We start from the raw sequence: 14,376 nt of genomic DNA on the forward strand, positions 1-14,376 counted from the left end.
TGTTTCATTCATGTGGTGTTTAATAGTCGTATATGTGATGCCAGACTCACATTACTGACAATATGACAAAAAGTCTATGTTGCCAATAACCTATAAATAATGCACCTGCTTCTAAAAATACACTAGTCATAAAAAGTTGCAAAAATTAAATATATACATCACACAGTCTCACATCACAGCATACAGTATGACCAGATAACCCAAAACAGTGGAATTGCTGTTATGTTTGGCGGGTCCGCACAAATCACATACATGTCCAACATCTTTGTGCTCATAACAGATTTTGGAAACTGTCTCTAGTACTTCCCCACCACAAAATAAGTTGTCCACCGTGCAAGAAGAAGGGCTCCAAAAAGCACTGTGTAGCTGAAGAGAATGTACTTCAAGACTTCTCTAAATGTCCGAAGGAAGCGAATTATCAGTGGATCCTCTTCAGTAAGGTCTTTTGCTCTGATGCCCCCAATTCTGGGATCGGACATCCCCATGTTGCCACCACGGCCCATTCTGTAACACATATAGAAAAGATCTGCTTATAAAAAGACAATCCATTTTTAAATGTATGCCTGCCATGGGGAAGAGCATACATAAATATTTTAAATACAGCAACAGAAAAAGTATAGTTTCTCAACAACAATAAACCTTACACCATTAATAATTAATTTTGAAATGGTACTAAATGGCCTCAGTATTGATCTGCTTGCTCATCCCTCATTCATGTCGTTTATTGCAAAATGTGGAGTGGTTATCTACTTTGTCCCTTTATCTTGCCCTTAACCTAAAACATAAAACTAACTAAAACCTAAAATATAGAAAGACTGAAATGATCACAACAGACAAACCAACAAACAGTTCGGCATGCTGACATGTACAAACTTTAAAATTACCTTAAGTGCAGATTGCCAAGAATGTTCCAAGTGTGCACCCGGCTGTCAACTCTGTGGTCCTGGAGTTTACATGCACAGCCCTGTCTGTATTAAGCACAGCAGGGGAGGAGCCAACTGGTGGAGATGTACAGCATCAACAGTAAGTAGAGTGATCGAAAAAAAAAAGTGTCTTGGAAACCACACAAACATAACAGACAAATAAATGAAACAATATTCTACTCTAAAACAAAGCAACAAATGCTTACCAGTGTACAGTGCATCACCTCATAGTCATAGTATTGACTGGAAAGAGGGATCAAACGGCCATCATGCCGCGCAGTTATCCGCTACCGGAACACGGAGCAAATGGCCTCCTAATTCAATCAGTGTCCTGCACTGTAAAATCATGGGCGGCTGTGGGCTGGACTCTCCAGACAGTGCTGGCCCATTATCGGCTGATCAGGAGGCCTGTTACTGCGCTAATTGCTCCTTCAGAGAGCCGGACCCCCGCTGAAAGATGCACTGCCATATCCCTCCCTTTCATCATCTCCTCTTCGTGATCGCGATTGTCGTGTCTTGTGTCAGAAAAAGATCCACACGGAAAAAATAAGGCCAATGTCACACCACTAAGGTTGAGGTTTAAGTGTTCATTTAATAGTCATTTAGACATACATAGGACTACATACAACTGGACATTATCTTTATCAATTGTCCAAGTTTTTTTTCTTTTACATTTTTATACAGTAATAAAAATATATTTTTGCTGCGGTAAATTGTAACAATATTGGCCATTCAGTGTTGCAAAATAAAAACAGCAGAGGGGCACTGCAATCAGCTATTATGGACATGAATTAGTTGGTCAGTAGTTGTAGCCAGTGGTGTTTAGGTGCAGTAAGTAACTTAAGACGTCTGGGATTCAGGCTTGTCCATGAGCGATTTAACCCAGGTTGTGCCATTGATGAGTTTAGTTGTGGCGATTACGTACTCCGTGCCACTGTCCTCCATCTGAGAGAGGAAACGAAGGGCTGCTATTTCGGCATACGTCACTCCACCAAGGAAGAAGACGAGAGTTGTACGGTTTTCCCCTTGCTGGCCTGTTAAGCAGATAAAATGGATAAATAAATATTACTGAAAAGTGAACTTCATGTCTTAAAGGCCCTGTACCTGATTTTCTTTGCTTACAAACAATAAAAGAACGAGAGCGTGCATTTAAATTGTTAGTCATAAAAGCAACAATAACAACTGGCCTTCCAGTTTGCAATCAATGAAAAGGCGTTATAAATAAAGACACTTAGTGCACAAAGGTCTTTTCCTCCCAAACAATGTCTGCTTTTACCATATACCGAATGACACAAGTTTTATTCTACTTCTCCGGTATAAGCATTTAATAAATCTTGTTCAATATATTATATGAAAACGGGGCAGCGTCATTGTTGAGGAAACACAAAAAAACGAATTTAGCCATCGCTCTGCCTCTCCAGGATTAGATTGTCTTCTATTATCACCTTGGAATCCCCAATAAAGCAGGCATGTCAGGACAAACCAACTGTTAATGCAACACACACTGCTGTCTAATTAACACTTTGTAAATTGATCATATAATTAAATTCATAATTCAAATTTCCTACTGTTCCACCATCCATTTCAAGAAGAGGGAAAGATAGAGGGAATAAAGAAAGCTTAGCTGTTGTAACATATGGTGAGACAAACCCAGATAGTGGTACTGCAAGTTGCTGCTGTTGAGGAGAATTTATAGTTGCAAATAACAATGCTTGTTCCTTATCTACATGGAGCAGACAGGAGTCATTGCTGTGCCCGGTAACAGGACAAACAGTAGAACACAAATACTTACGTTTTTTGTGAAGGCCAGCAGGCAGCTGTTGTCTCTCCTCAAAATGTGGACCGGGAAGCATCTTCAGCACTTCCTCAATGCTACGCCATCCAGGCCGTGCCAAGACTTGGGTTAGTCGGATGCTTAGGGGAGCATAGCCACTATATACATAAGAGATGTCATTGGGGTTCTGCGGAAAGGCACATACATTCATGATAATCAATATTAATTCAATAGAACAAGTAAAGCTTTATAATACCTGTTCATTTGCATCCTCCATCCACAGTTTCAAGGTCTTTCTGATTGTGGGGTAGTTGTTCCTAGAACTGGTTTGTAGCTTTAGGAGTCCAGCCTTCTCAAGGTTGTTTAAAGTTAGTATGTTTTCATAACCATAGGTCTTAAAAGAAAGAAACAACGATAGGGGTTGTTAACTTGAATTTTAGTGAAAATATTTGATAATTAAAAACCCAACATCTTCACAAGACCAGAAGTACCTGCAGAATCTCCCTTTTGTAGTAATCCAACACTTTCTGCTTGAGGCCATTGTTACACACCGACTGCATACACACCAGGCGCAGTATCTTTATCAAGGGGTCCTTTTGAGCGATGCAGTCTTCTATGTATGTGTTAACCTTGGAAGTATAAAGCATTCTTAGAACAATTGACTGACCACGGTTTTTTGCAGATTAAGGGAAAGAAAAGCACCTTGTCAGTGTCCACTCCAGTCATAAACTCCTGCTCAACTGTCAGGTTGTCAAAGAAGGCCTCAGAGGCTGAAAAACAATCCATCTAATGTAAATAGCTTGCAATCCAAATTGGTAAAATTAGATTAAACACTTAACATAATTTGATTACACACTTGTGATATCTTTTATCAGCTCTGCTATTGATGTATGGTTTGCTAGGGAGATTCGGGCTGCTTGCATATGTGGCAACTGTGAGACAAACTGCTTTATTTCTCCCACCGTTTTCGCATTATGGCGTTCCTGTGAGAAAAGAAAAATAAATTGTTTCTGTCAACTTGTTTGATTAATGAGAGTATACAGTATTAAAATAGTTATAAAAATGTTGTTGTAAAAAAAATATGTTTGTTCTTTGCTGGTAAACAAAAATCAATCCACAGTTTAATCTTGAGAGATCAAGATCGGGTTGTCTAATGCTAAATCAGTATGAAAATGTCACAGCCATAATTGGGTCAGCTGTCACCACACTAATGACATTTGTATCAACAGTACGACATCTCCAAATAGAAAAATGTGCACATTTTAACTAACCTCAAACGCTGCTGAAATGATTTTTGCTTTTTTGCTGAGAGCTGCTCCTACAGCATTAAAATTTTTGTCACGGATCTCTGCATATAACTCCTCTGCTGAGTTAAGTTGCAGTTTCTTGGGCTCTGTTGGTAAGTCTTTACTTGCTTCACCCTGCTTCTTCTGTGCAAACTTCTCTGGAGGCAGTTTCACATAACCTGTACAGATTATAATTAGCAACCAGTAAAAGTAATCTTAATAATTAAAAACATATGAAATGTCTTTACCATTATTAATGCTATATATTTCATCAATTAGCCCCTCATAAGTGAGTTGCGTGGCTAGTGGAGTGAGCAGGTCAACATTTCGGTCCAGGAGAAGAAGTGTGTCAAATACAGGCAAGATTTGATTTTGACTCCCAGCAAACTCTCTTTTCATGCGCAGCATCATGTTGGCCACATGCTACAAAGGAAGAGTACATTTATTTGTAGTCTTAAATCAGCCTTTCATGAATATCAATCCTTCTCTAGTTTTATGCTCTTACCCGTGCACATTCGCCTTTTCCATAAATCTGTGGTATAGTTCCATATAGTGCCTGTAATGTCATGAGACCTTTGGCTGTGTGATAAAGACTTGTCTGATCATTTTCTAAGTAGCACTCCTGTACACAACACATGAAGGTGTTTTTAAAATCATTACTTAGGCACCTTGATACACAAGTTATTATGAATGGTGAATTTTGCGGATTTAACCATACCCTGAAGGCACTTTCATATTCCATGGAAAGTAGATCCCCATCATAAGGTATAAGGTCCAGTATGTACTCATCAATATTAATGAAAGAGCCCAATACACCCAACTCCTTCAATCTCTGCTCACACAGCATGCTCCGCCGAGGCACAAACAGAATGTGGAAGTCGCGAGAAGAGTGCATTTTATCTTCACTGAGATGTAAAACAAACACAAATCATCATCATCATCATCATCATCATAAAGAACATCAAAATCGGCCTGTAGAATATCAAAATGTGTCCATGGACATCGACATACCTGAATACATTCTCAGCAATGATTTCCATAAGCTCCAGTCTAGGCCGAACAAAAAAAATAATGTTTTTAACATCGGCTGAGGGCAGTCGCCCGCGCTTTAGGGTAAACATCTTCTCCACTTCATGTTCCTGAGAAAAACAGAAATCAACAAAAACATTGCATACTTTCGTTTTTACCATAATGTTGGCAATAACACACTGTGACTTCTGGCTTACCTTGAGTAATGAATACTGTGCTATTAGTCCAAATGGTCCTGTGAGATATTCGTCCCATACTATAGCCTACAGTGCAGCAAAATTAAGGCGTAGATGAAACATTAACATCATACTCCAAATGTTCTAGGTTGTTGTAATACAATGCAAGGTACAATATACGCATTAATGATTGCAGGATCACCATACACAAACACTTAGATCATATGTAAAGGTATGAGACTAATGTATCTTTCTACATGAATACAACGTGTATTATAAATTAATAGCTTAGGCGTTAGCTAGATATATACAAGGAATGCATACGAGTTTAACAGTTTTCAGTCCGCTTTTTAACTATGATTCATTTCTCAATGTGGTTTTATAAATGTACCTTGCTCCCTGCACATTTGTCCAAAAATTCACGAAGCTCTTTTCGTGCCGCTTCTCGTAAAATGTTCAAATTAACTCGTCCGTAAGACAAGTGAGCAGCCATTTTTTCTTTCTCCACCAGCAAGTCAGGTGACACCAGGGAGGCTCCACGGAATCACGTGACACAGGCGTTGTCATGACGATAAATGATCCTCTACTTTTCTGCTGGGGGAAAGAGAAAAAACATCCTTTGTTCAATATATTTCACTGCTAAATATTAGTTTGTGTTCTAACCAATCGTCTTTTGCACTTCCACAGAAATATCATGCAGCTGATATATCACAACCAACGAGGTGAGTGTGTAGTTTATTTTGCTTACCGTTTTCAGAGTGCACTACTTACTTTGATCGATAGATGGCGACTTAAGCACAGACATTAGTGAAAGCAAAGCACTACACTTCTGAAATCTCAATTAGCGTAACGTAACTTATCAAGCTAACCTAAAAAAAACAAGGCCAACATTATGAATTACAAACTTGCAGTTAGATAAACAGAGTCAATAATTTGTTTTTGATATTTTGAAGCAAACATAGTTAAGAGCAGGCTTTTCGAAAGTAAGAAGGCTTGTAATTGAATAGCTTTGGAAAGCAATTACCGATTAAATAGTTGTACAATTATAGTGATTTGATTATTGTAGGTGTCGTCTACAGTGTGTAGGTACTACGCACCTTGAATTACCTAATGACAGTCCAAAACAATCAATTCAGGTGATGAGTGACCACTTAACTATCCTCACTTCACATCCAGGGGTTTCCTTCCCAGTATACCAAGGGCTTTCCATCCTCCACGCAGGATTGAAAGCCAGTTTGTTCCCACGCATCGAGGAGACCCGATGCGCCTAGAAACGGAGACCACTCATTCACCACTCACGCAGAAAAACGCGCACGGCTTTTTTTGGTGACGGGCACCATGCGCAATGACTGACTCCGTGGTTGGATCCTCAGGCTGCACAGACATTGAATAGAGACCGCACCATTCTCTGACAGCTCCCACAGAGAAGCGCCAGGCACAGAGGCTGGGCTGAATACTCAGGTATGGCTTTATGATTCTCCATCGAAGGATTTTCCATATTGCAACCATCTCTGGACAGACTTTGCAGTTGACCAGTGATAAAGACTGAGTAATAATAATAATAATAATCATAATAATCATAATAACAACAATAATAATAAAATCTTATCTAGTAGTTAAATTAATATAGCATTTCATTCACAAGAGAGGATAGAAAAATGTCTGCAATATATTGACTTTAATAATCACAAAGAATGGCACATACGTTCGTAATCTTAGTTTGACACTCAGTCGCACCAATATAAAACATTTTTTCGCTTTTAACCCATGTAAGGTTGAGGCAGGGTTGAAGTGACAAATGTGTAGCTTGATTGATTCTTTTGTGAAAACATGCTCTGTTGAAAACATTAGTTCCGCAGTACAATGTAATTCTTGTCCCTCATAAAGTGATGATAGAGGCTATTACCCTCTGGATTTGTTGCATTGATTTACTACACCATGCCTTGTAGTGATGGTATTGCGTGTAGTGTATTCATGAATGGCTGTGATAAATGTGACTGCATCTGACTTGAAAGGCCATGTCCTAAATCACTTCTGAACAGATTACAAGGGGTGTCTAGTAGCTGATGGGTGCTTCCCTTTAGCATGAGCGATTTAAAAACAAAAGCTTGGTCTTGGGGGAGATTGTCTGCTTACAGTCAGTCCCTGGGCGTTGCTGCAGGATTTTTCGGAGCGCATGCTGAGGCTCTTTGCCTGCAGACACTTGGAGGAGCTTTTAGTGGTGGCTGTGCATTTTCCAGTGATGTGAGGATGTGGGTAGGGCTGGCTTCATCTCCAACACTGCCACATGGACAGGTGGTTTAGTCGCCTGCATGCTGTCAAGGTGTCCTTTTAGGATTTAGCACCTGATGTGGTCAGGATACAACATAGTGAAAATGGGAAATCAAACTGGGAAATGTCTTCATCCCAGTTCTTCCAACTCCTCCTCTAGACCTGAGGGATGTGGATTAAATGGGGGAGGGGTGGAAGAAGACTGAATGAAAGCAGTAGTATCTATCTGCAGCTGCTTTCTCCCACAAGTACAGTAGTGGCAGGCGGAGTGACACTCTCATGCCCCTCATACTGTAGATGTGAGTAAAAGAAATAGCGAGATGTCTCCCTGGGTTTGGGTCAAGATGTAAATGAGGCGAGAACCAGGACATGGAGAAAAACTGGCGTTAAGGGGAAAGGTAAAAAAAGATGGAGCTTTCTGCATTATTTAACGATGAAAGATGCAAGACGACTGTACTCCAACTCCCATGTCTCCAGCTGTTCCATCCTACTGTATGCACCATTCTAGGCATCATTAGCCAAGCTTTTCAATGACATCATGATAGCTGTTTTGCATTATGCCCTCCAATGTGGCACAGGTAAAAGCTACTATGAACTGACAGGACATCTCACACACTTGTACATGCAGCGTTTAATCATCCTGATTCCTCTGATCTCGCCGTTTCCATGGTCACAGCTGGTAAAGGTGCATGACTCTTTGTTCATTGTTCCTTTGTGCTTCTCATAATGTGAACACACCACAGAACTTACTCAAATATCGATGAACTAACTTTATTTACAAACAACACCATCTGTGGCACATACGGAACTACAGTCTATTGGCATTTCTAAATAAAACAATTGACAAGCAAGACCCATGCTAAATTTTGATATGTGGTTAATGCTATTATTTTGTTTTATGCTTAAGCCATACAGCCCTGTGATAAAAATAAATTTAAAAAAAACCCTGTAACAACAAGAAAACATATTTTCAAAAGTAAGGACTTTTTGCTAATGAAGCTGAAGCCACAAAAGTTACATATCAACTGAATTCTAACACCAAACGGAATCAGTAAAACGCAGCACATTGCTTAGAATCCACCAAGCAAGGAACACAAAACTGAAGGCGGAATTGAATACTTTCTTGTGCATGCATAATTACACAACTTACAGCAAGCCTCAAGGCCTTAGCTTCATTTATACACCAAGATCACCAATGTAGATCATACACTGGCTCAATAAGCCTGCATTTTATATGTAGATTTTTTTCCTCCCGAGGATTGATCATAAAAGGAGGATCACTTATATCTCTATATTCATTGATCCAAATTAAAAACTGTGGTAGTCAGTAATTTTTCAACAAACCTTGTACAATATTCAGATTTAGTGATGTGTGACATGCATCTGCAGTGTCCTTTGTTAATTACATCTGCATTGACTTTAAAAAACACACAAGAACGTGTGCAATTACTTTGTTCAATGCATGCAGGCATAGATTTAAGAACACGAAAGAGCTTTACTTTTAGAAAACGCTACTACAATTGGTGCATGTTGCAATGATGCTGGCGATCTAAGTGCAGCCAGATGTAAATAAACAGTCCTTTCCCCATTGGTCCCATGCCATGGTATTTTATTGAGAATATTTTTTTTTACATTTAGTTAAAAAATACTACCTTCCTTGTTTCCCTGTTTCCTTCCTGCAAAGAAAGAAACTGCGTAAATCTGTTTTTTGTTTTTTAACTAGTGGTTCTCAACTGGTATAGCTTTGGAACCCGCTTTGTACTCATGAGGAGTGGGTCTTGCATATAATGGTTCTTATACTATTCATCTGAAATGGACATAAATTGACAGTGGCTGAGTGACATTGTCCTTTTCATGCTGTGGATTCTTTCCACCATCAAAGACATGGACGTTTGGAGAATTAAGCTACATAGTGAAAATAATTAATGCGAATTAATTTGAAAGTAGTCGGTGTAGAAAATTACACGCTCCATTCATCTGTCTCCTCTATGGAAGCATGCAGTAAAATCTACGCCCCTCACTGACCACTGACGTAAAGGAAAGAAATACTGAGTAACTTTACAACCTGTGTTTATTGGTGTAATTTAATGCCCTAGTCTGGTAGTAGGTCTTTTACCGAGATAAGATGAGGTTGAATTGAAGCAGCATGACTGTTCAATACATCAGCAGCTTGTTGTCCACGTCCCACCTCTTGGCTCAAGGGGCGGGATGGAGGATGAATCACTCTTGGCCAAACAAATTCCAGACTCACTTTATGCCCCTGTTGACCTGAAGATAATTGAATGCTTCTGTCTGATACTCTATGTTGCATTACCATGTCCTTCTCTGGATTATCTCCCTTTCCTCAATACTCCCAAAGAAATCCTGATTTCCATAGAACATTCTCTGCACTGTTGTCTAGACACCTTTCCCCTACCACATCTAACACTTATTTATAAATTGTCCTAAAACCTACATTTAAATTTAGTTCAGTTTATTACAGAAAATGGGGCATACTTATTTTGCAGCTTGGCTTTTCCTCTGCCAGGTGGTCATAGCAAATCGTACGTCTCCTTTCCTGCTGTAACGTACGTATTTTGTCTTTGGTTATAGATTAAATGCTCTAAGGGAGACACTTTCCATATACCCCATCTGTATCGTACATTGGCTTGTAACTCATGTAGTAATAGTTTACACATCTCAATTTTGTGTTTAGCAATTTGGTTGTGTTGATTTAGGCTTGAATAAGTGGACTAGTATATTTATTGGTGCCTCTTTGCTGGGCGACTGCATCACAACAGCATGGCAGCTTGTTGGTCACTCGATGGTCTTTCCTGTGTGTTGTCTGCCAGTGTGAGACTTGGAGCCGTGCCCGCCTGGAAAACACTCTTGAAAAGATGCAACCCTCACATTTCTCTCACATTTTAGAGGTAAGCCTTTTCTCACAGATGGGCCTACAGATGGTCCTTGTCAGCTTGATTGTCTCGCTGAAAACATGGATAATTTGCTAATGCCACCGTCTAAAATATTGATATCTAAAATATTGTTTCTGCATACACTGCGAAAGCTCCAATTGGCTCAATCGGGCAATATGTTCAGTGTGTGGAGTTATGGAGCGTTACACAGGGCACGGATAGAGCGAAAAGGCAAGGGGCAGGATATGTAAATAATTAAAAAATGCTGAGTGATGCTTTCGTCCTGCGGAGTGCTTGTTGGTGCAGTGCATAACAGTCTTGGCCAATGTGTATTATACTGGCATATAAAACACAATTTGGAGGACTGAAGGAATGGCACTATGCATCATGCCGGTGTCTGCATTGTTGATTAAAATGCACACACTTTTAGTCGACCGAAATAGTAACACTGACAAGATCTTATTTATTTTGCTGAATGCCAAACAAATTACACGGAAAAAGACATGCGCACAAAAACAAATACATGTACTTATTATAACAGAAAATGCAGGGAAATCGTTTAGAAAAAAGGAATTTACATTGGTGAAATTGCTGTATTTTTTTTAAGTCTTTGAAAAACAACACTACAAGTTAGTTTAATTTTTTTTTGCCAGTTGACATTTGCCCGAGAACAATATGACTGAGCTGTATAAAATAGCTCGAATGTAGGGGACATTGCGAAACCATACTGTAATGTTCATGATTTCAAATGCCAAGCTAATAAAACTGTTCTTTACTATTTAACATAGTGCGTATGGCGCAGCAAACACTGAAGATTAGTTCGAAAACCATAGCCGAGCTGTTTTTTTGTTTTTTTTGTCAGTGCAGACATTAGGGCTGTGGGGTGATTGGGTCTAAAATGGAACAGCACAAGAGTTACAGCTGATGAAACATTAATGGCAACAGCAACCTGAAAAAATGTGGCTGTGTGTTCAGTCATTGCTGGTGTGTGTATATGGCCGTGCTGACATGAATAGCACTTCTCATTTCTACTTCCCATAAGCACCTTACGAATGGTTTTGAGAAGAAAATGCTGGTTTGAACCTATAGGGACCCTGCATATGACAACATGTTTCAGATTCGAGAAAGCTTCAGTCTCTTACATGGAAGTCCAAGGCATGATGGAGATTTGTTGCATTGTGGTATTTTACATTGATCTCATTAACCCACTTTCGAAATGGCCTCATTGGAAATTAACATGGGAATTTGTGGTGTAGTATAATTTAGTGAGAGTATCTCTATTTCAATTATGCCATTATCAAACAGGACACAAGGCTGGCTTTATATTTGGATCTTTAAAAAATGCACTTTTATTTTCACCCTTTGGCTGGAGCAAAATAGTGACATTAAATACTGAGGTATAGTTTCTCATATAGGACTCTGAAGTCGCAACCATCAACGGCATGATCTTATGACGCTTTAACACTTAAATACTCTATCCTTGGGCATTTCAACATTTTGCTGATCTTCGTAAAAGAAGACTCCTCTCCATCTCTTCAGTCCCATCCCCCTTTAGCCCTCTTTACATAATGATCCATGTAGAATCAATCCATCAGTACTTGCTGGCTAGGTGTCACTACCTTTCTCAGACTCACTGTCTCTCAGGAGAAACTACTTAATGTTCAAGAGGAGGAGGAGACAAGCCTAAACATCCTCCCAGTCATATGTTCTGCAGTAATGACTCATATACCTGCTGCTGTAACTGACAGCGGCAGCAATCACTGGTGAGAGTGACTGAGGCTGGTTACTCATGCTGAGCGTTTAGTTCAAGTGCCCTGGGAAAATCTATGGCCTTGCTTCTAAAAATGGAAAGTTGATGCTGTATAGGCTTTGGACTGACGAGTACATGCAGATTTATATCGACTATCCCTGCGGCCTTGAAAAGGAGGTTTCTAAATCGAGCTTCCCCACCCTCATAAGAAATCCTATAGAGGTGTGGGTAGCCTGACTTACGATGATCTCACAGATAACTGTGAGGTGATTCTCTCCTCCTGGCCTGTTCTGTTGTCATATCAGAAGCCGTCTGTTATTATAGTGCCTATACTTCACAGACAGTGTGCTAGTAGCGCACAGTTATCACCTTTGCAGGGTAGGGCCTGGTTGGTAATTGGATGGGAGACCGTTTGGGAACACCAAGAAGCCTGGGTGCATGTAGTGTGTGAGTGAATGGTTGGTGGTGGTTCGAGGACCTGCTGGCACAGATTGGCAGCCTCGCTTCCGTTAGTCTACCCCTGGAAAAGCACTACAAAAGACTAATGTGCTTAATAGCTTCAAAGGAAAATCCACAACCATATCATTATTTGTTAGTGACGCAATCTGTAAACTCGCCTTATAAACTTGCCTATACATTTTGTGGCTTCACAGATGGCAACAACCATGTGATCAAATGATTGAATTATTGAAAAAATATATATATTAAATGTATATTTTTTTTTTTACCTTAGTCCATTTGTGCTGACGGACTTTACCCTTTGTGCCAGTTTTTTTTTTTAGATATGTCCAATACAGATATAGTAACCATTAACCATCTGCTTTTTGATAAGTACGTTTCCCCATAGATTTTTCACCAGCGCTCCACCTCAGATTGTTACAAAAAGCAGAATTTACTTATTATGATTGTCTGTCTAAATACAAGTTTGACCAAATACTTACAATTTTTGGACAGTCTTCTCAAACGCAGTTAACTTTTGGCCCCTGTTCCAATTTCGATGTTAAAAATTCGCTAGGCTCTGTGACATTTAGAGACTCAGAATACCAGCAGCTCTCCAGAGAAGGAGCAGTCACCACCGGACTGACTCATCGTCTATGGGAGGAAAACATGAAGGAGATTCAGTGGCACATTCACATATGACGCACATGAGTCTATTGTAAAACTTCAAACACGAGAAAGGTTGGCGCAGACGTCATGATCTTCAGTGATAACAAGGCTCACCATGACATTTGGCCCGGAGACAGTTTAATGTAATTGGCCTCTTCTGTTTTTTTTAGAGCATGAACCAGAGTTTTGTTATTAGTTAAATATGCACCTCCTTAGACTAAATGAACAGGCAGACTATCTGCTGAGTGCTATTGAACGGTGAATTCTGCCAAGGGGGCCATATAGATCGGGTGAATTTGTGTTCATTTGTGCAGTAGTAGGGTCCCTCCCTGCTAAAGTAAATCCACCATATGTGCAGCAGCCTTATCCACTAGGCCAGCGGTGCACAGGCTTCTTGTTGAATTGGCACACATCACCAGAGATGGTAGTTTTTTCAACTAATACACAAGATTTCAAGCCAAAAAAAAAAAAGTTTATTTTTTTAACTGCATTGACCACGCTGTATACACTTTCATATACCACCATAACATAATTGGATGCACTGTGTCAAAAAGTTTAGTAAAGTAAACCATTAATAGTAAACCATTGTAGTTTTCACCAAGAATCTACATAAAATACAGTATTAAAAAAAACATGTCAGCTAATTAGTCTAGTCATTGCATAGGATTGTACTTATTCTTACACTTGTGGTTTCTAAATATAAAACAATGCTTTAGTGTCTGATGTAATCTCATCTATCCACAGCACTGCAGAGCTGACAGATCTGATTTGCGCAGCCCCAACACTGAATAACCTCCTCCTTCATTATACTCCATGTGTCAACATCCAGGGCGATCCCAAGACAAAGAGGTCCACAGTTCATTGCCTTTGCGTATAAGAGAACTATATAGGCATGTCTTAACTGTCAGGGTGCCGCTGAAACGCGGGTTGAGATGTACGTTCCCAAAAGACCATCTCTCCACTGTTGGATGGTTGCACCAGTATCAAAGGGGGGGGAGGAACACACCCATTGTGTCTATTGATAGCACAGCAAATTTGTTATTATTCTCTTTGTCCTCCAGCAGTGCACCAGATAAGAGCGGCAAAGGTATGTTAAGTAGCGCATCCTCTTTTTCAGTGTGCTCTTCGTGACCATGGCCCCTTTTTACCGCTGTGAATAAGTAGGC

At 39.8% G+C, this 14,376-nt stretch overlaps 1 protein-coding gene across 1 annotated transcript; it reads right to left on the reverse strand.

The window, feature by feature from the left end:
- Positions 1–1,661: 1,661 nt before the first annotated feature.
- On the reverse strand, positions 1,662–5,737 carry vps33a (VPS33A core subunit of CORVET and HOPS complexes). Its single transcript, XM_079561478.1, has 13 exons — positions 5,580–5,737; positions 5,210–5,275; positions 4,995–5,122; positions 4,702–4,888; positions 4,489–4,605; positions 4,232–4,406; positions 3,969–4,162; positions 3,554–3,680; positions 3,400–3,467; positions 3,189–3,326; positions 2,954–3,091; positions 2,716–2,884; positions 1,662–1,957 (listed from the first exon to the last, which is right to left on the reverse strand). The coding sequence occupies exons 1-13, from the start codon at positions 5,679–5,681 to the stop codon at positions 1,764–1,766; spliced, it is 1,803 nt and encodes a 600-aa protein (XP_079417604.1). The 5' UTR covers positions 5,682–5,737; the 3' UTR covers positions 1,662–1,763.
- Between the last annotated feature and the right edge of the window lie 8,639 nt (positions 5,738–14,376).

Source organism: Gobius niger (genome assembly GCF_951799975.1).
Source record: "Gobius niger genome assembly, chromosome: 1".
NCBI classification, from domain to species: Eukaryota; Metazoa; Chordata; class Actinopteri; order Gobiiformes; family Gobiidae; genus Gobius; species Gobius niger.